Raw genomic sequence first — 20,622 nt, forward strand, 5'->3', positions numbered from 1 at the left:
GAAAAAAAAGAAATACAAAAGCAGGTGACTTTGTGAGCAGCACAAACAAGTGTATGAGGCAATGGCAAGTAAGCAATGGAATGCAGTCTCTACATGAATCTCCACATGAATATTTGCCTGCTCGTACTGGGAGTCTAGTTCAGGTATCTTCTCTTCCAAGGTGTATAAAGGACTGACAGCTTCTGTTAAGAAATCTAGAGAAACAGCATGGCAGCAACAAGTAATTGTAATTCATCTTTCAGATGAAGCTATGGGGAACATTCTACAGATTTCTTACAGAAAACTGGGGGCATTGCAGATGAAATCATGATGGGTTAATAAGTTGCAGTGGAAGGACAGCAAGAAAATACAGAGGAAGCTGAAAAAACTTACCATCAACAACAACAGCTGTCAGGAGGCTTTTTTTCTTGTTGGTGTATCTGTCATGGGCCTGGCACTGTTGGTCTCTGAAGCTTGGCACACCTTTGGGGCAGGGCAAGTTCTCACACACAGTGTGTTCCACGCTGGCCCCACGGCAGTTCTTCCCACCTGGCCCCGGGCTATTGCACAGAAGAAAAACCAGGATCAACAGGAATAACAAAACTACAAGCAGGCACATATTTATTTAAGTTTTTCTGTCCAAGCCAACTACTGAAATAGCAGGAAGGATCCTTTCCTTCAGACATTTCTTCCTGGAGTGCAAATCTTGCTCTCAGTGCTCACAATTTTTGTATCTTCTTGCCAATACTCTCCTGAATTTGTCAGATATCTATCTTTCAGCTGTAATCAGCATAGATGGATAAAGTCATGTCCTTACTTTTTTAAAACAGATGCTGTGAAAAGTAAATTCAGCCAAATTCTAGTTGTTAGCAGTATAGAGATTCATTCCAAAGGTTTCTTCTCCCCTCCCTCCCAGAAGAGCAATGAACATCAGGTTATATCACACTGCTAATTAGAAATCAGGGCCCTGTCTGAATAGCATTTACTTGTGTCATTAGTCCCAGTAAGAGCTGCCCTGTTCATTTACACACTGGCAGTACAGCCACAAGTCCTCATGGTATGGCCTGCAGCAGTGGCTGGGACCATCAGCAAGCAGTATAATTCAAGGCCATCCTGATACATGCCTGAAACACTGACTCTGTGAGATTTCCTCGTAGAAAACTTCAGTCATCATCCACCATTCCACCACGTTTCTGCCAAGAAAATCTACCCACTAATGAACTGAAGAGATCATTTATAAAGCCCTACAAGAGAGAGGATGGGAAAAGGGATGGGGATCTCATTATCCTGTTCTGTTTAAGCTTGTGTTTTTTTCTTCAGTCCCACTGTATGAAAATAGTCCAAAGCCTAGACAAGAACACAAGGCAGTATAGCTCAAAAGTCTGCATGTGCAAACTGGCTAATGACACACTGCTTTACAAACATTTGGAGGTAACGCATGCAAGTACTGACAGAAATTACAGAGAGGAAAAACCAAATCAAACAGTGAAGCAACTGGTTTAAAAATACTGATAGTCCCACAGGCTCAGAAGTCAGCTGGCAGGAGTACAGATTCCAGCAAAGAAAAAAATTTGAAGACCAAATACATATAAAATAAAAGATAAATCCCTTAGCCAATACTTTTGGACAGTGAATAAACCAGCTGCAGAAGAAGTGGGCTGACGCCAGGAATATGAAGCAAAAGAAGATCACGTGTGTATCCCCAGCCAAGAATGTATATGAGCAACAGAATTTTAAAATCAACGTGCAGTCTTGGAGGGAGCATTTCCTGTAATTTAAGGAACGATGATGAATGGATTTAGGTTTGGTCAGTGCTGTGGTTAACGAGACTTTTTGTAGCTGACAGCAAAGAAACCAGTTCAGTCCCTTGTTCAGGAAAACAAGCTGGTAAAAATCAAGCCTGGACATTACAGACATGCAGTTGTAGTTCTGCTTTACTAGAGGAGAGAAATAAACAAAACTATCCCCCTTAATGTGAATATATCCCAGCAGAAGCCAGTGGATGTCTATCCATCATCTGGGCACGTCTTCAAAGTGACGGCTGCTACCCGGAATCTCAGCCTCTATTTAAAAAGTAAAGTTTCCTGTGCTTTTTCAGTGAAGAAAACCTTAAAATATAAATAAATATGGAGATACATAACTTGGCACCAGAATGGTCTGCCCAGGGAGGTGGTGGAGTCGCCGTCCCTGGCAGTGTTCAAGAGGCATCTGGATGAGGAGCTATGCGATATGGTTTAGTGGTTTGTGGTAGTGGGAGGACAGCTGGACTAGATGATCATGTAGGTCCTTTCTAACCTTGTGATTCTATGATTCTATGGAAGGTTGCTCTTATTCATCTCAGAAGTGATAATACACCTACCTGAACAGAGGTGTTCATTTAAACAGCCACAGTGGTAACCTGTTCAGACCTCTCATAAATAACTAAGGGTATGTTTCAATTAGCCAGAGAGATGAAGGACTGCATGAGAGATTATACCACCTCTGTTTCTTCTTGAAAAAATCTGAAAGAGTCAACTCCAAGCGGGAACAAATCAGTACCCACTGTACTATGTGCACAGAATACTCTCCTTTTCATATGCAGTATGTCCTGATGTACACAGTATCTCTCAAGGTACTTGATCAACACTGCTACATGACACTATTACCATTGCCAGCCACTCTTTTGCTTCCCAGAGGCAGAGGCAAAGCCAGTACTGCCTGCAAAACTGATCTATTGTCATGTTGGCTCAGTTTGCTCTGCAGATCCAGATTACCCTGTCTCATTCACTGCAGTGCTGAAGAGAAAACACAGCATTATTTCTCTGCCAAACTACAGGTCTTGAATTCAGTTGTATCTGCATTTGAATCACTGCATTGGGCCACTTCCAATGGTAACCCCTCAAGCCATTTCCACACAACATGCTTTGCTGCAAGTAGTCGCTCTTGGATTCTGATTCAGTCCTTGCTGCTGGTGAACACCAAGTTTCTTGCATCCCCCCCACAGCTCTGCTGCTCATTTCAATACTGTACTTTTGCAGCAAGGTTTGCCTAGGTGCAGAAAGGAATCAGTACGATGTGAAGACTTACGGGGGATTGTCGCATTTCCTCTGTCTGAATCGCACTCCTGTGCCACACGTCCGGCTGCACATGCTCCACTGACTCCACACGCTCCAGTCTCCATCAACGTGTTCAGGGATGGGAGTTTTACTGACACACTCTCCAGCTCGGCACCACTGAAATGCAATTGTGTTAGCAGAGTCTGGAAAGGAGCCCTGGATCTTGCAAACAATCCTGTACTGGTGGACTTTAAAAGGATGTCTCAAAGATTACATGCCCATGTTTAAATGTCTGGAGATTCCAAGCTTCTGTGTGATGGATGAAGAACAATATAGTTTAAGTGTCACCCTCCATCAATCCCTAAAGGAATTTCTGTCATTAAAAGAACATAGTACAGAAATTAGCCCCTTGCTTCATAATGCATGTAATTATCTAAATGCAAAGACTTCAAACAACGTTCTTCACAGAAACCTAATCCAAGAAATTATATCCCAAAGCAATGTCTTCATCAGCAGTATTCCCTGTATGTACAAAATCACTGAGTATTTTGACCCTAACTTGGCTAAAGTCCCAAACAACCTTCGATTCTAATAAGCTATGTTGGCTCCTAGCCAAGTAGCAAACTTGGCCCATTCTCTTGCTCTGTCCAGGATATGATATAGTAAGCATTGCAAAGCAGTATTATGAAAGAATCGCTGAGACTCCTGTAGTTAGAAAAACATATATTTAAAAACTTCTTGTCTCAATTTCCTTGTTATGCTTTCCAGAACACAGCTTTTCTTGTCACTGTTTATCTTCCATTTGAAAGCAAAGGCCTCTAATCTTTCTTTTTAGCAATAATCTTTTAAAGTTTACTCTTTCTTACCTCTCTAACCATACAGCATACAATAAATACTGGAATCCAAAACTAGTAAGTAAGGGGGTTGGCAGTTATCAAAGCCGTCAAGTTTCTTTGTAGCTTAATGAGTTATCAGCCACAGTGGGAGAATGAACCACACACCACCCAGCACATCCCATCTTAGAGGTTAAACATGTTCACTCCAGTATACTTCTGTTAGCACAGCTGGGAGGTAGCAGCTCAGTTTCAGAAACTCCCACTCCTGCAGCACTGAAGCTAGCTAATAGAGCAGTGAATTTCAGTGGAGTAAGATCTAATAACCTGTGAGTTTATTCTGTGTTTCGTGCAACTGTTTTCTCCATTGACCCGGACTCTGGACAGTCCATACACACCTTATTCACCTAAGTGGATACATACAGTAATACAATTATTACTGAAAAAACAAGTAAACATTACTGAATTTGATCTCAACACGTTTTGAGCTACTTTTAGTAACTAAAAAGTTTTTAAATAGCCTCTTGTTCTTTCCCCATCTGTCTCCACTCCCAAAATGCCAGTCTAAATGCTCCCCATACTTCCTATCTCAAATACAGCCAAGAACACTACCTTACCCTAGCTTGCACTGAAAAAAAAATCTCACTCTTGAAACACCACCTGCAGCAATGAACAAACTTGTGAAGAGTGGGTGACTACATAATGTGACTCTGCGCACTTAGCAGAGCGAGGCATAGGGTTTTCCTATAGTGTTTGTGTAGCACCTGGACCACAAGCTGGGGTCTCCACAGGCTACTGGAATACACATAATAAAATCAGAAAGATCTAACCCAAACTAGCTGTTAATTGAGCAATTTTTGTTATAGAATCAGTATAAAATATGGATTAATGATAAATAAATACTGAATCTTGGAAACATTATTCCACTGACAATGCTGGAAAAAAAAAACAACACTCATTGCTGCTGAGCATTTTGATTACCTTGTCTGCGCCACACTCAGTGCCATCCAGAGGGGGATCCAACTTTGTTTTACAGGATGTATCTCCTTCCACCAAGCACCAGAGCCCAGCACACATCAAATGCTGCAATTGTAAAGCAATGAGGTGCAGTTATTACTTCTGGATGTCAGCTATCACTGTGAGATACACTGCAAAGCTCAGGCAGTCTCTCTCACGTGAATCCAGAGGCATCTAGTTGGTTTGGGAGCCATTATTTTTAAGGATTGATTGTCATTGAGTGTTTGGGCTGGGAACATAAAAGAGATTGATGGACATCATCGTCAGGAACAAAACCCATCCTAAACAAGAAGTCCATTATTTAAAAAAAATTCTTTTACACTAAAATAAATCAGGTTCATTAAATAGGAATCCTATTTGGGAGGACAAAAGATGAGTGCTTTGGAATCACTTCAAAAATTTGGGTGTCTGAGCTGCTTAATTATTTGCATGTTTTTCCTCTAAAGGTACTCACAGAACTAAGCATGGTAAAACTCAGTAACCCTGCTGATCCTGGTGGTATGGCCTTTGAGAGAAAAAGATCTGAAGAAGTAATAAGAGAAATGGGTTTCACAGTCTGTTGTGCAGCAGAAGAGCTCGGTGACAAGCTATAAAAAATGCAGACAGGCTGGGAGAAAGAGAAGATTTGGGTGTGAGCAGTAGCTGCTAGAGTCCAATACGCTAGAGAAGGTGAAAAGTCAAATGTTAGGGCAAGAGCAGCATGAGGTACCACACATCTCGCTGCCAGAATTTAAACGTGTTTTGGGTACCATTTCTCAGCACTGCTATTCTGCTCAGCAAATGTGTGTTAATGGTTAATGGTGACCACACTTGCGTGATCTGTCAGATCAATGATATTTTCAGAATCTGAGAAAAAGAAGCAGGAAAAAAGGGCTTTTACATCGTTAATATTTTCCACAGCATCCACCGTGCTTTGCATTCCATGAAAGTAGATGAATTCAATACAGTGCTACAGATCCGAGTACCAAAAAAAGAAAAAGAAGAGTTACATTTCTTTCCACTATTGTTCACGTTTCAGTGTAATGGTAAAAAGATGAGAAGCCCGACTCTAGAGCCAGCTGGTCTTGTCAAGATTTATTGCACCTCATTAAATAGTTGAGTCAACATGCTCAGACCTTTTGGTTCTCTCACAATATGATGTTTGAGTCTGTGGGTGCATGTGTGTTTTGTGTACACACATGCTGTGTCTCTGTGAAATAGAGCTGTATGGCAAAGGGTGTGGACGAGATAAATCCCAACACCAGTAGTGATGATGCAAAACATACTGAAATGAAATAAGTTAACACAGCAGTATCTGCATCCTGTTTTGTTTCTGCATTTCTCTCTGCAAAGAGGCTTTTGCACTACTTAAGCCAAAAGAACGTTCACAAAAACTAGAAGCAGACAGCACAATTTAGCAACATCTGTACCAAACACAACACAGAAAGCTATCATCAAGCATACAAACAACAGCAAATACACAAGGGAAACATCAATCAGTGAATTTTCCAAACATTTTTCCTAACTTAGTAGTGCATATGAGACAATATCAGATGTCGTTTTGACTAAATGATTGTGACTCATCAGTGGTTTACCCACAGCTCTTGAGCACCCATTAGTGGAGAGGACACCACATGCTGTTTTACAGAAAGGTACACAGAGACAGAAGAATTTACAAGCCACAGATATCACAACAAACTGAGAAATCAATTGTTCCACACTGCAACTCCCAGGTTCTCAAAACCCCTCCTTCCCTGGAGAGCACTAAAATCATGAAGTATGTCTATTAACTGTCAAGTCTTACAGAGAGAACAGTGATCTAAGGCAATAAATCCTTTAAACTGAGAAAGCATTTTCCCAAGATGCCAAACTTACAGCTCTGAGAGGATGCTTATTTTCCTAGAGGTAAAACCACAGCAGACCTGCATCTGTTTTAACTCACAGGGATCAAAAAGCAATGAGCTATTCTTTATATTAAGACCTCATACATGAATAATCAAAAAAGGATTCTAAAACAGAGATGTTAAAAGCATGACACAGATCTAAGTGGAAAGTATCATAGGAGGTTCTAGATACAGAAGCAGAATGTGCTAGATGTAGCTACAACTACAATTCAAAGCAATCTATGAATATGATGGACTACTGAATTCTAGAAGCTGCATGTAAATTATGGTTAAAGTCTCCTGTTTGATGTTAAAAAATAAAAAATAAAAAAAAAGGAAGAGAAAGAGGGGTGATGGAAACAAAGTCATAAAAATAAAGCAGTTTTTTATACAATTTTGGTTGCCAAACAGAATTCCTCCATAGTCCACAAGAATGTGGAAGGTGATATATACTCAGCTAACAGGCCCAGCTATGAGCCATAGCCCGGGGGAAGCATTGGGCACAGCTAACCTCAAACAGGTGAGTCCATATCAGCAGAACCACAGCACCCAAACCAGCCTGTAAACACAGCTGGTGCAAATATTCACTTACATGTTTATGTGCCTGTGTCTCTATTCATATATACACATGTATATACACGAACACATTCACACACATATAATAAATAAAAGAAAAAATCTCTTTTACCAATACCTACCTTTCTGAAAATACCCATTTTTGAGGTATGGGAAACATAGGATTTTTATAGTATCTCTGTATTTGAGTCTGAATACTAAATGCAAAGCATATTTCAGGAAGCAGTTATAGAAAAATCTGGTAACTGCACTTCAGCTCTGTGTTCTAGTGCCATACCACTACAAAGCTGAAATACTCATTAGTGCAGTCCCCTGTATTTAATACAGCTTTCAGATACCTCAGCAAAGATTAAACCGTCAGCTTTGGTATTGTATATTCCCAAGATGTTTTATCATGTTAATAGCTCATTTCAAAAGGGATCATGTATCCTCCTCAGCTGCAATATAAACCCAAACAAAAATCCTCATTAAGCAGTCCTCTAGTTACCAGTTACAATGACTCATTTTTTAAAATAATTAGTCAGCTTTGTGTGGAAATACCAAAGCAAGAAATGGCACAACTTAAAAGAATGCTGCTTGTATATCAATGTCAGTTCAGAGCTTACACTGATATAGAAGAAGCCATCAAAAGATCTCTATTACTGCTAATAGTGTCAGCAACCAGGTTTAAGAAAGATCTCTGCCTGCGAAGTCCTCCTTACAGCATCCACAAAGTGCCTGTGAGGATTTTCCAATGATAGATAATTTTCTCTGGAAAAATATTGATGAAACTGTCTGTGTGGAAAGGTCATCCTTGGATCAGCCCCCAGCCTGATGTATTTCCGGGAGGGAAAAAAAAAAAAAGAAAAAAAGTGAGATGGTTGTTGAAATGTAATATTTCAATAAAAGTTCAGATTTCCTTTTTTAAAATTGAAATACTTGTTCAACTGAAACCTTAAGGAATTTATACAGACAGAAAACAAACAAACAAACCAAAATCAAAGGGGCAAATTTTAGTCTCTCAGAAACTCCTGCAGGATAGGAAAACTTGCCTGCATAGCTGTTTAGAAGTCAGTCCTGAGAGGTCACAGCCCGGAAACTCCCAAGCTGGGAGATATCTGCTTGGCACGTGAATGACGCTTCCCACTGCAGCTGTTATAATGGCACCTATTTGAGAAAGGGGCCTTATTGTGCCAGGTGTTTTCTCTTCCTCAAAGAATTTGTAATCTAAACAAGCTCCTGGAATTATGGAGACAAAAGAAGCCTTTCCCCTTTGTTTTAGGTGACAAGTCAGGAACAGGAAGGGATTAAATGTCTTACTGAAAGTCTGCTCAGACGCAGCAAAAACTCCGCTCAGAGTTCAGCAGTCCTCTGCTCAGTGTCACAGCCACAGACTTGCACTGCCTGCTGGCTAAACTTCAGAGTAAAACTAGAAACAACTCCTGGGACACCCCCAGGAACATGTCTGGCTGTGAGCCTTCCCACCTTTCACAGTTTCTCATACTTTTGCACAACACATACTGTCTCTGGAGATGGTGTTTACCTTGCATGCAGCCCCATCCCAGATACATGCCAGCACAGACTCACAGCATGTGAAGTGCTACGACCACTCACATGTGGCTCTAGGGAAGTAATCTATTTTAAGGTTCTTTAACACAGTGCTGCAGCTGGAAATGAGGAGAAGCCAGCATTAATTCAGCCAGCTCTTTGCCCGCAGGCGATCAGTCTAGAGTCTGTTAGTTTCTGGGTTAGCTGTTGCATCACCAGTTACTAAAAACTGTGTGATTCTGTCCAATGACCTCATATGATCTCAGTGAGAAGAGAACGCTCACAAAACTCCTCTCTGTCTCAAGCCTCAGATTTTTACCTAGAAAGGAAAGCTTCCAAATCTCCAAAACAAAAAGAGAATCCAGTGAATAGAGAGCCTACCCACCAGCTAACAGCTCTACAGAAGCTAGGTTCCTTCCCTACACATTCACTCCCCCATCTTGGATTCATCCAAAACCAACAAACTACAACACAACCACCACTACAAAAAACCTCACAGTTAATTCTTCTGAAAAAGAATTTGTTCCTGCTGCCTGCTGCCCATTGGAAAGATGGGCAGCTTCTTATTTCCAGTAGCAGAATTAACCACCATGAAACCAATTTTGCTGTCAAAACGAGAGGATTATGAAGAAGAACTTAACAAAAACAAATATCCTTAAGGAAGAGAAACAAGAGACCACTTAACACAAGGGCACATTTATAAATAGACTGGCTTTCAATGAAGTATCAGATCTCTTTAATTTTGCCAAGTTTTTGGCTGGGCAAATAGCTAACAGTGAGATAAAACATGCTGATAAACAGAATCCTAATTCACACCTATTAAGTATAATAAACACACAATTTACACACACTTTTCTGTTCAAAGCCCTGTGGATAGGTTCTTGAAGCCTCACAGCATGCTTCTGAGGAGGCCTTCTTTACACAACACAGTGAGACAAACAACGCCCTCCTTTTCTATGTCAGTGCCATTACTTTTGAGTGTATAAGCAACTGACAATCTACCACGGATCTCAAAGGAGGTGAGCACTGTTGTTTGCCACTGGTGTTAGTGCAGTTTCTTCCTGTTGAAAACTAGATGAAAGGTTCTGAAAATTATAATAGTATAAAATTGGAAGGCACTTCTGAAGAGGAGCCATTTGCTGCCCTAGATAAGATAATGCTAATACTTGGATGTACATATCAGTGGGCAGCTGCTGACCTTTCTGTAGAGTCGATAATCCAAGGAACAAGTGGTAGGTCCAATAGTGAAAGTGTCTGCATGTCTCTCCAAATGACAGACGTGATCCAAATGTCATGGAAAGGCTTGAGAAATGATTACAAGGTCTACCCTAGGGTATTCAGGCAATGGTCGATATCCACTAAGTTCTTATTTTAACAAAACTGGCCATCAATCCAGCAAACTCATAATATGTAATTTTATTCAGCAACGACAATGAAGAATGAATCTCTTTACTGTTGGACAGAAACCACCTCAGTCTATTATTTAAAAAGCGAACGTAAGAAGAGACACAGCTCAAGAAGCTTTTTTAAAAAAAAAAAAACATCTCTTTGTTTTTACTACCCGATTCTGTGCTTCTTCAGAAAAAAAACAGAAACTCAAGGGTTCAGCAATGATTTTTAGATGAGCACGGCCAATAACGTGCCTGCTTGGAGCCAACAAACAAATTCAGAATTGATTATCCTTTATATTAGCTTTCATATCAGTGTAATGCTGTTAACTCAAATGGCCTCTTCATCAGTACTTATGCGATTGGAAAGTCACCAACATCAGACAAAGCGTATAGAGTCCAAGAGTTTGTTTTAACTTCCGAGGAACTGGTCTTTGAGAGTTAAAGGACTCTTGAGGAAATGACCCTTCAGAGTCAACTGCTTTCCGGTGCTACCCTTTTTCCTTGCAGAACAGTACAAAAAATGCACGATAAGCATTTCCGAGATTTGTTAATGTTCTATGTAAGATAAAACACAAAAAACCAAGCCCAGCAAACACGAAGGGTAGCACGCTGGGTTTGGTTATCTGAGCTAGATGGCTTGATATGCTTTACACCAATTACCAAGACATGGATCCCTTATGCAATGCACCTAACTCCTTATACCTACATGGAGTGATACTGAGAGCTTTTCTGATCTACAGTCAAAATACAACATATCCTCTTCATATTTTTGGGAGAGAGAAAAAAAAACCTATTAAATTCCAAAACAGTAACTACTATGACATACCACACACACCACAGACAGACAAGGATGGTTTAAGTTTGAAATTGCTTGATTATATTCTCCAAATAACCTTTCTAACAGTAGATGATTTGAAAAGCCAGATAGTTCCTGTTTTGACAATGTTAACAAAAGCAGTCTCCCTAAGAACTGCCCAAAGCACACTTACAGGCAGGAAGATGAGCCCTGACCCCTCTAGAGTGGATGCAGCAGGGACTGTTTGCCAAGTATGCCATCATCTGTCATAGTAAAACTCTGCTCCTACGGCTCTATGAAAAGCACTGTAGGAGAGATTGTGAGACAAAGACATGTAAAAATTCTGCGTTGTTCATTTTGAAAGTAAAAAAACAAAACTCAAAAAAAACTGAGAGAATTAGAAAAATGAAATCAGAGACTGCATTTCTTGGCCATGGGGAAAGAGAAGAGAGGACTAGCAAAAATAGTTACGTACACACAATGTTTAGATGTGACTGTGAAGATTATGGGAGTTTTCTCTTGAAGTGTTTCACAGATGGGAAGTTCCCAGAAGGCCAATGGGAGAGGCCTGAACGCCCTTCAAGCCTGTTACACACTATTTTCAGGCTGATACTCAATAGTATTTTGGCTAATTTTGTTAAATTCAAGCTTCAGCTGTAGATGCCACATCACAAGGCTGTACTAATTCCCTCTCCCTCCCTCCGTGTCTTAATAAGAAAAAGGTAGAATTTCCAAGCTTAAGTGCTTGATTGTTAATAGGCTATCTGTATTGTTTTTAAGAGTTTGTTATTTTTATATTCTTAAATTTCCACATTGTATTTTTATAATTTTATTTTGGTTTCCCTCTCTCTTTTTATTTTTCTTTAAACCACTGCACCAGAATGTGTTTTGACCATGTTCCAACCTGAAACACATACAAAAATTTCTGAAGCATTCCAATAATTGTAAACTGGGCTGTGCTGCCCAGGCAGGAACTCTGCTCCTCTCTCTCTCTCTCTTAAACAAAAAGTATTTCCACTGAAAATAAAGAGAAAAAGATCTTTCTGCAACCTACAGAAGCAGTGAAATAGGACACTTCAGCTTCATATGTAACAGTCAACGTGAAAATAGTCTCAATTTTTAAAAATTAGGAATGCATTAGGAAAACTATAAAATATAGCAATTGAGTAAATTGTTGCCTTTACTTATTAAAAAAATCTTCTAAATTTATTTTTAGAATTGCTAGGCTTCTTCCCTGCAACCCTCAGTTTTTCCAGCCACATTATTATTATATCATCATTTTCCAGATATATTATTATTGTATTTACACAGAAGTTAAAGTGTGTGCGTGTGATAGAAAATGATGTAGACAAAGTCTCTGGTTATATAGAAAATGACAATACAACCTCTATTATTTTCAGAGGAAATCAGCTCACAATCTAAATACCATGTTCTTGTAAATAGTCTATACATTACTAAATAATAGGGCTTACTATCATTGTCTGGATCTCACAAATGACTGCAATGAGAAAACAGAGCCCCATTGATTCACATACATGGAGTCCAAGAGTCCACTCTGGCCTTCTCTTTGTGATTAATATCAAGACCACAGAAAGACCCACATTTGCTTATATTATTATTATATTCACCATCATACCATAAAATATGAAAACTGAAGGGATATTTACAATCCACTTAATTATTACAATTGTTGCTTCTCCTTGATTATTACAGTTCCTCTTTCCTTACATTTTCTTTTCTGTTCCTTTTCCATTTTAGCCCAGAAGTCTATTCAGCCATGTTTGGCTTACAGTCAATTATGCCTTCTTGTTTCACGCTGCTGCTTTGTGGCTTTCAGAAACTGGGAGATGCATATATTTATTGCAAAACAACTTCAGTTCAAGGAAAATAGTAGAGCCAATTCTAGCTGTTTTAAATTTTCTAAAATCAGTATCATGTCAAAATCCACATTCCCAGCTACATCTGAGTTGAGTGCCCCTTTTTCAGCAAAAAATCTCTTTGTAGCAATGTTAATCTCTTCCCACATGCCATGTTAGCCTAAGCACAGTTTTGACTCAAAACAATGCTGAAAGATAATGGTTATGTAAAAACCCGCAAAAATGTGTTAATAATAAATAAGCCAAAAGTCATATAAAACAGAAAGCTAAACATTGGATACAAGAGATAGAAATCACATTTTTTCCATAAATGTAATTTCAGTGCAAAAGCCCCTATTAGTAGGCATGCCAGTCTGAAAAATAAACTCTGCATTCAGATTATACGCACAGGATATTTTCATATGAAATTATGAACAGTGCATTTTTATTCATTTCTGTGGAGAAACACCAATTGTTCTTTGAGACAGACTCAGGCATAAAACGTTTATGCTTTTTCTCTCACTGATTGCACTGCTAAACTAAAGGACAGCAAAGCGTTAAAGTCTACTCTCTGCAGAGGTCTTCATAGCTCGAGTGGGACAGAAGCCTTTTACTTCCTCCTGCGTAGGGGTCAAATGAATTCACAATACTTGATTCATCGCACAGATCTGAAGAACAGAGGCCAGGCAGGTTGAATTTCCAGTAATTTGCACAACCTAGCATACTGGCCCCAAACTCTCATCAGCATTCAGCAACCAGAGTCCAAAAAGGTCTCTGTGTTAGGGGTACACTGGCAGTGCCCTATGCAGTGTCAAAAGTGATTTTTCTGATTTTGCTCAGAACTTGACAATAGTGGAATCATTTATCTTATTTCTGCTAACAGCAACTTCTCTCCCTCAAGACAAAAAGGACTGCGCAAACCCTTAGGTTGACCAGAAACTCTTGTAGCGCTGCAAGAGGGCATGTAATCTTGTTATTTATTAATCACACAATACCATAAGAGAAACAGTACTTTTCAATTAACAGAAATGATTGTTCTCTGCCTGACAACCCTCCAGCCTAAAAGCCTGATTCCACAGCTCCTTAAACAGTCAACATGCACAAGGACATCCTGCCTAACAGAGATGTTACAGAATCTGATCCTGAATTACACATCTTAGAAGTCATAGCTTACAACAGCATACAATAGTAGAGTTGATTATCAAGTTCTTACTCTGTTAATTACTGTTTTTTAAAATATTTTTAAATTTTACTGTATTAAAATGTAGAGTCAGTGTTCAAATAAAAAAGGAATGCCAAAAGGTGTAGTACATGTACAAGTCAGCCTACATCAGTTTTTCATTGCTGTTTTGTAAATTCAGAATAAGACAGCCAAGAACTACCTCTTTCTGGTTTGGCAAACTGTTACAATTCTGAAGGCCACTATTTTGTATTCTAGAATGGCTTGGGTTGGAAGGGACCTCAAGGATCATCAAGTTCCAACCCCTCTGACACAGGCAGGGCCACCAACTTCTGGACCTGGTACTAGACGAGATTGCCAAGGGCCCCCTCCAACCAGGTCCTGAACTCCTCCAGGGATGGAGGTATTACGGCACATGAGTTACCATCAAGAACAAATATGGAGTAGGAATTGTGGAGATTCAATCTGAAATATCAAGATAAGGTTGAATATTCATGGTTTAACTATCAAGGTGGAGCAGTGTCTGAGGTCCAGACACTGCCAAGCATTTAGGCACCTGGCTGTCTGTGAAAGCAAAGGATATTACATCCCTTTAAAAATCCGTTTCTTGATGCCATAAAGGGAAAGAGCTTACTGCACAGAAAGTTTCCGCCAGTTTCTTAAAAATGGTAAAATTTTGAATTTTTCTTATCTCTGAAATTTGCTCTACAATCAACTGTATGACATTTTTGCACACAGGCCTCTAGTTTGCCTGATGTAATTATGTGGCTCAGCTATCCCCAATGAAATGTTATAATGTAGCTCTTATATTAAATAAGAAAAGTAGACAGTAGACACATGCAATCATAAAAAGACCGAACAGGCTAATTTCCTGAAATTTATTTCCTTTTTGTAACAAATATTTACTGTCAAATGTTTATTACTTCTACATTTAGATTTTTTTAAAATCCTTTATTGAATTAAAAATACCACATTACCATTGGCTAAAAGAGGAGACAGCTACATTTGCCAATAATTTCTACAGCTAATGCCAATAACTAGTGCCAATTTTTTTCTTGGTTCATATTTTTGTAGACAGCTTTGAGACTTATAATACAAGCATTCTGCAGATGAAGCATGAGAAATACAAAGGTGAAAAGAAAAAAAACTTTGAAGGTCTAAAAATTTAAGATGATAGTTTCCTCAAAAGAACTAATTTCATTGCCTTCAAACTCTATTTCAGAGTAGCATAACAGGATGCAATTATTTATGTAAATTTATAGCATGTCCCATAATTGATCCAAACTTCAAAGTGTAAATGTTAATTCTAATGCACATCTGATAGAGAAAAATAAATACTTCTAAGTGGTCATAAGCTCTTTTTAATTAGCAGAAGTTTTACAAGGCTTTTCTTTAGAAACTACTAAGGGTTTAGCAAGCATCCTTTTTGAGGTGAGATTCTGAGGCAGGAGATTCTGAGCTTTTACTGTGTTCTAAAGAAGTCAAGTAACAAGACAGGTTAAAAATCATGGCAGACACAAATACCTGCTGTCTGTATCTTGCAGAGAGGAACAGTACCTGTAGGTTTGTTATTCTGGCAAGAAACCTGTTCCTGAAACAATTCCAGACTGTACGAGTGGACATCCATGAGAAATGTTGACCACCTACCAGTAGGCTGACATTCCTCTAAGGCACTGGCCAATCCAGAAACAGAATGTGTTTGGCTTTTTTTTCAGTCACAACAAGGAAAATAGTGAATATCTGTTCCAACATTAATCAAGCTTTGTGACACCCACACAAGTGGAAAAACTTTAACTATCCTGGGTAGATCTGCAATTTTCTTTACAGACCTAAATTCTAACGTTTTGTTTCTAGTATGGTAGTCCCAGTGGTCTGCATTTTCTTGATGGATCTGGAAAGTAGAATCTCTCCAGATTCTTTTCTTACTGTTTTAAATTAGCTTGCTTCCAAATCCAAAACAAATAAAACAACAAATTTGAAACTAAGACCACGTTCCCATGATTTGCACACTTTCAACCGTTCTAGTCATTTGGCACTTAGAAACCTCAGTTATTGCTGATGATTATTTTCACTGTTAGAAACAATTTCAGATCTTGAGATTGTTCAGAATGGTACTAAAGAACAATTTACAAGTGGCTAGTTAATGACAGCAAGAAACCTGACTACTCTATGCCTGTCTAGGACAGATTGCTCCCAGCTGGCACTGGTTACATGATACAGGGCTTCATGACTTTCTTCTGGATATTTCTGAGCCTATGATGGAAGTCTTTCTCCAGTTCCTATTTGAAGTGAGATACAGACAATCTCTGGCGAGAATACAAGACATCTAATTACATGTAAGACTTTAGGAAGAGCTTAGATATCTAAACTGAGAAATTTAGACAAAAGAAAAAGTCAGAAAAATCAGGAAAGTCAGGCTGCCTCATCTCAAATATGATCTACTTCTAGAAACACCAAAAATCACTGTTTCTATTATGCTGCCCAACCATATGATACGAGGCATGTTGTACCCGAAGTCTGACTAAATATCATTTTGCTTAGAAAACACATAGGAAGAGGCCTGATTCTGCACAGATGTTTAATTGATACCATAAAGGAAGCAGTCATTAATATTTCCTTTGCACGGAGTTAGAGTCAGCTTATAAGGACATTGTAATGGTCCAAAGGTGAGGTCTACTGAAAGATCCACACAGACATCTAATAGGTGAGCTTTCCTGTAAGAAGATACTTTCATCTCTGCTGAACTATCAGGAAAACAATCTCTATTGACTTCTTCAGAGAGACAGTGTTGAAAGGGAACAGTGCCTAAATTAAGAATGAGTACAAACAAAAGTTCTTCTGTGTCTGCTGTGGGACATTAACAAGACAGATATGGGAAAAAGAAGAGGACTGCAGAAGTATGTACGTGCTGTTGACATGAAAACCAATGGAAGATTGTCTACTAATTTTATAGCTACAGTGCTAAACATTCTGAAAGTCCCACTACAATTGTGAGGAAGATACAGACTCCTTCACTTCCTCAACATTTAACAGCTATATTTCCACATCCTATCTCATTTCCAGATATACTACATGAGCTCTTACCTCCATATTTTTACAGAATGTAGCATTGGTCCCAAAGAGGATCTGGCACTGTTCATCAGCACTGTAGTGCATTCCCGGCAGCTTGTGAGGGAGCCGCACAGCATATTGGCTTCGAGGGTCTGTTACTAGCAAACAGGTGCTGACCTTGGACCTGTGGAGTGAGATAATTAAACATGCCTTTAAGGTAAAGCACCTTTGAACTGGAATGTTAGAACACTGCTGTAGAGCAGCTGTTGTCCTGTCTTTAATAGAGAATCCGATGACCTTGTGTGAAATAGTGATGATTTTCCCAACATTTTTTTGGAATCTGAATCATTAAGGTTATGGATAGAAAGGTTCTTGAGAACTCATTCTCCACCTCAGGCCTTGAAGCAGAATACACTGCATTCACGTCATTCTGTGTTAATATTTGTCTGAAATATGATGGAGAATCAATTCTGCCCTTAGGCTATCTATCCCAGTAGCTTTACACGCCTTACAAAGATTGCTAGAAAGATTTCTGTCAAGTCTCACCTGAATCCCCCTAGTTGAATTTTAAGCCCTTGGCTTCTTATCTATCACAGATATAAAGGAAAGATTTTTACCCTCATCTTCACAATAATTTTTTACAAACTGTAATATCTTTGCATCATCTTTCCTCTGTCAGGGACCAGAGTGAGTTCAGATGAGCTCCTTTTTCAACTTTACACTTTAATGTAAAAATGGATATCTCATTTTCTCTCATTATTTTCCTTTCACCTCTACCTCTAATCCTAATTTTCCATTGAATTTCCACTGAATCCATTCCTAGAAATAAAGGCATTAGCTGCTTTCAAAGTTTAACTGTATGAGTAAGACCACAATGAAAGAGTACAGCGCAATCCTTACTTTAGGAAGTTTTCAAGGTCATCGCGACTGCATGAAGACCAGGAGAGGTCACTGGGGTTCCTGCCCTTGACCCATTCTCCAGACATAATATGAGACCTGCCTGCACAGGGAGGATGATCGTCATCATGGCTCATTCCCATGCTGTTTAATTAAAACAAAACAAGCAGTTATCAGAGTCAAGAAAAGGCTGAACAAATAATACAGAAATATTCACCTAATGCTGGAGTGTGTTTCATAAATAAACTATAGAATTGTTTATATTTTTTATAATTGTATATATATGTATGTATGTATATATATATATATAAAATTAAACGATAAATGGAAGGTTCCTTCAATTTATCCACTGCCTTAACTTCACCCAGGTTTTAGTACTTGTTCACTGGCAGTTTTTAAATGTGCTTTGCATAGATCTTCCTACCAGAAATTATAACTACTTGTGGGTTCATGAAGAGTGAACCTGGATGTAACAGATCTGAAGGATATCTGCTAGAACATCAAAGATAGTATTTACTGAACATTTTGAATCTCTTTCCCAAATCTACTGGGTATGATTCCTATAACCACACTGATAAAATGGTCAACAAACTAACACCAGAGATGGGCCAATTCTGTCATTCTCTCAGGGTAAATCTGCAGCAACTCCTCTCTTAAGAAAGATTTCTCTAACTTTGTGGCATTGCACCATCTCTCTCATCTAACTCTGAAGTGTGGAGTTTCTGTTTAGATCACACAATCTCCACTGGCCTTTCTGGCCTAAATTTTTCTGTGACTCTATAATGACTCTAACAGCAAAGCTCAGGTAGGAACCTGAATCAGAATCAAGCTCCCATTTTTGCAAGCACTGTCCAAACAACCACAAAGACTGCCCCATGCCAGACTCAGAAAGAAGAGAATGTAACCTACTCAGCAAAACAAGCCATCTAAACAAACAGTACAAATGGTGTAGTATAAATATACTGGGAGGAACCCAAATACATTCAGTGAGAATTTTGGTACGTGTTCTAAAATAGAAAAGTCTTACTTGAAAAGTTCTCTGCTCCCTACCCCTCAGGACTCTTCTGCCATTAGAGATGTCTCCCATTGGCTGCTACTGTAAATCACTGTTCAGAGGAGCCTCACTCTGTTGTCATTCTAGGAAGGTTAATCTCCTCTTGATGAGGTGAGCCTTCAGGAACAGCACCAATGGCAGCAGAGAAGGGATAAATGATGTACACAAGTTCATCTGCTACATCAGTGAAATGTCAGAAGTCCTAACTGGCAATTCTGCACTCAGCTTACTGTATCATACTGCCCAGCAGCAAAAGAAAGGTAAGGACTTTCCATCCTACTTTGAAACGATCATTAAAATAATTTTTGAAGTTATACAGAATAATTACATTTTGAGATATTAACATCTTTCCTTTGATTCCAACATGAAGTGGAGAATGGTTTTCAGACAAAAAGTGTCTCATTTGGCCAGGGTCACATTTTAGCAAAGTAACAGCCACTAGTGTTGGGCCAAAAACACAGATTAACAGGAACTCTGTAGGTCTCCAACCTGCTAAACTGAGCAAGCCAGAAGCAGTCCCTTAAAAAATGGTATTGGACACTTTAATATATGTTATTTCACAAAGGCTCCTGTTTGCTTTCTGACTACAGTCTTGGCTTTGCTTCCTTCCATTTTTGGGATTCAGCTGTGCAAAGTCTAAACACAACATACATTTCTAGTTGCAATGAACCAAAACCAGCTTCAGCAGCTTGATAATTATGGCTTAGATTAAACTACCACTTATGCTATTTTTAGCTTAAAGTGGAGATTATACAGCAGAGTCTATTTTTCCAGGTTTATCTCCAGAGACATTATTATTTCTAACAAAACTATATTTAATAACTTTTAGACACAGAAGCGCACAGTTATGCTTGTTTTTAAACCTTTGCGGGTTTTGAACACAGCAGAAACATTAACATCAAGCACATTTTGTTTGGTGCAAGCAGAAATAATTTAACAGTCTATTAGTAACTCTGACTTCAAAACAGCAAAGAGTGAAATTCCTGCTCTGTTGAAGTGAATGGGAGTTTTGCCACTGACTTCAACGTAGCCTGCATTTCACTCCAAATATTTTACTCATGTAGTTTCTACAAACCGAGAAAACTCTTCACGCGCTAGGAAGAAGGTTCCAGCAGTACTCCTGCAATGCAAATAAGCCCATCTAAAGCCTGTACTACTGTACGTGAGGACGGGAAGAGCTGAACACTATGAAGCGAGTCAGGTAAATTTGCTGGATGTCCTCCAGAAGAAAGTCTACCTGTCTAAAAAATGCCAGATTATAAAGCTTGTAGTCACATTGCAACTGTGTTAATGTTTCTAACGGAAACAAGGCAAGTTTCCAAGGTTTCTGTCAGCTTGCCTGTCTTGTGATTGCCACACTGTTGAGGCTTGAACTTATGTCCCCTAGATTGCTGCTCTGACAGGGTTTCTACGAGATGGGACTCAGCAGTGCATGCTCCCATTCTGGTAGGTCCTTGTTGTCAATTCAGCTGTTCTACATTAAAAAACAGTGGAGAAAAACCCACACATCTTCTCAGCTTTCCAACCTGTTTCAGAATCCCTGACTTTATCTTTTCCATGAAAGGCTA

The 20,622-nt window shown here is 39.1% G+C and overlaps 1 protein-coding gene across 5 annotated transcripts in view; it reads right to left on the bottom strand.

Annotated features, from left to right (window-relative positions):
• The window catches only part of ADAMTS17 (ADAM metallopeptidase with thrombospondin type 1 motif 17), a 165,046-nt gene that overhangs the window by 65,476 nt on the left and 78,948 nt on the right, over nucleotides 1–20,622 (bottom strand). For all 5 annotated transcript variants that reach the window (XM_015292261.4, XM_015292260.4, XM_040706475.2 and 2 more), the window contains 5 exons: nucleotides 18,004–18,144; nucleotides 17,137–17,287; nucleotides 4,829–4,930; nucleotides 3,046–3,191; nucleotides 373–539 (listed from right to left, as the gene is read on the bottom strand). In XM_015292261.4, the coding sequence (XP_015147747.2) occupies nucleotides 373–539; nucleotides 3,046–3,191; nucleotides 4,829–4,930; nucleotides 17,137–17,287; nucleotides 18,004–18,144 (707 nt within the window). The remainder of the gene's footprint in view (nucleotides 1–372; nucleotides 540–3,045; nucleotides 3,192–4,828; nucleotides 4,931–17,136; nucleotides 17,288–18,003; nucleotides 18,145–20,622) is intronic.

The sequence above is a fragment of the Gallus gallus genome, chromosome 10 (genome assembly GCF_016699485.2).
Source record: "Gallus gallus isolate bGalGal1 chromosome 10, bGalGal1.mat.broiler.GRCg7b, whole genome shotgun sequence".
Classification (NCBI taxonomy): domain Eukaryota; kingdom Metazoa; phylum Chordata; class Aves; order Galliformes; family Phasianidae; genus Gallus; species Gallus gallus.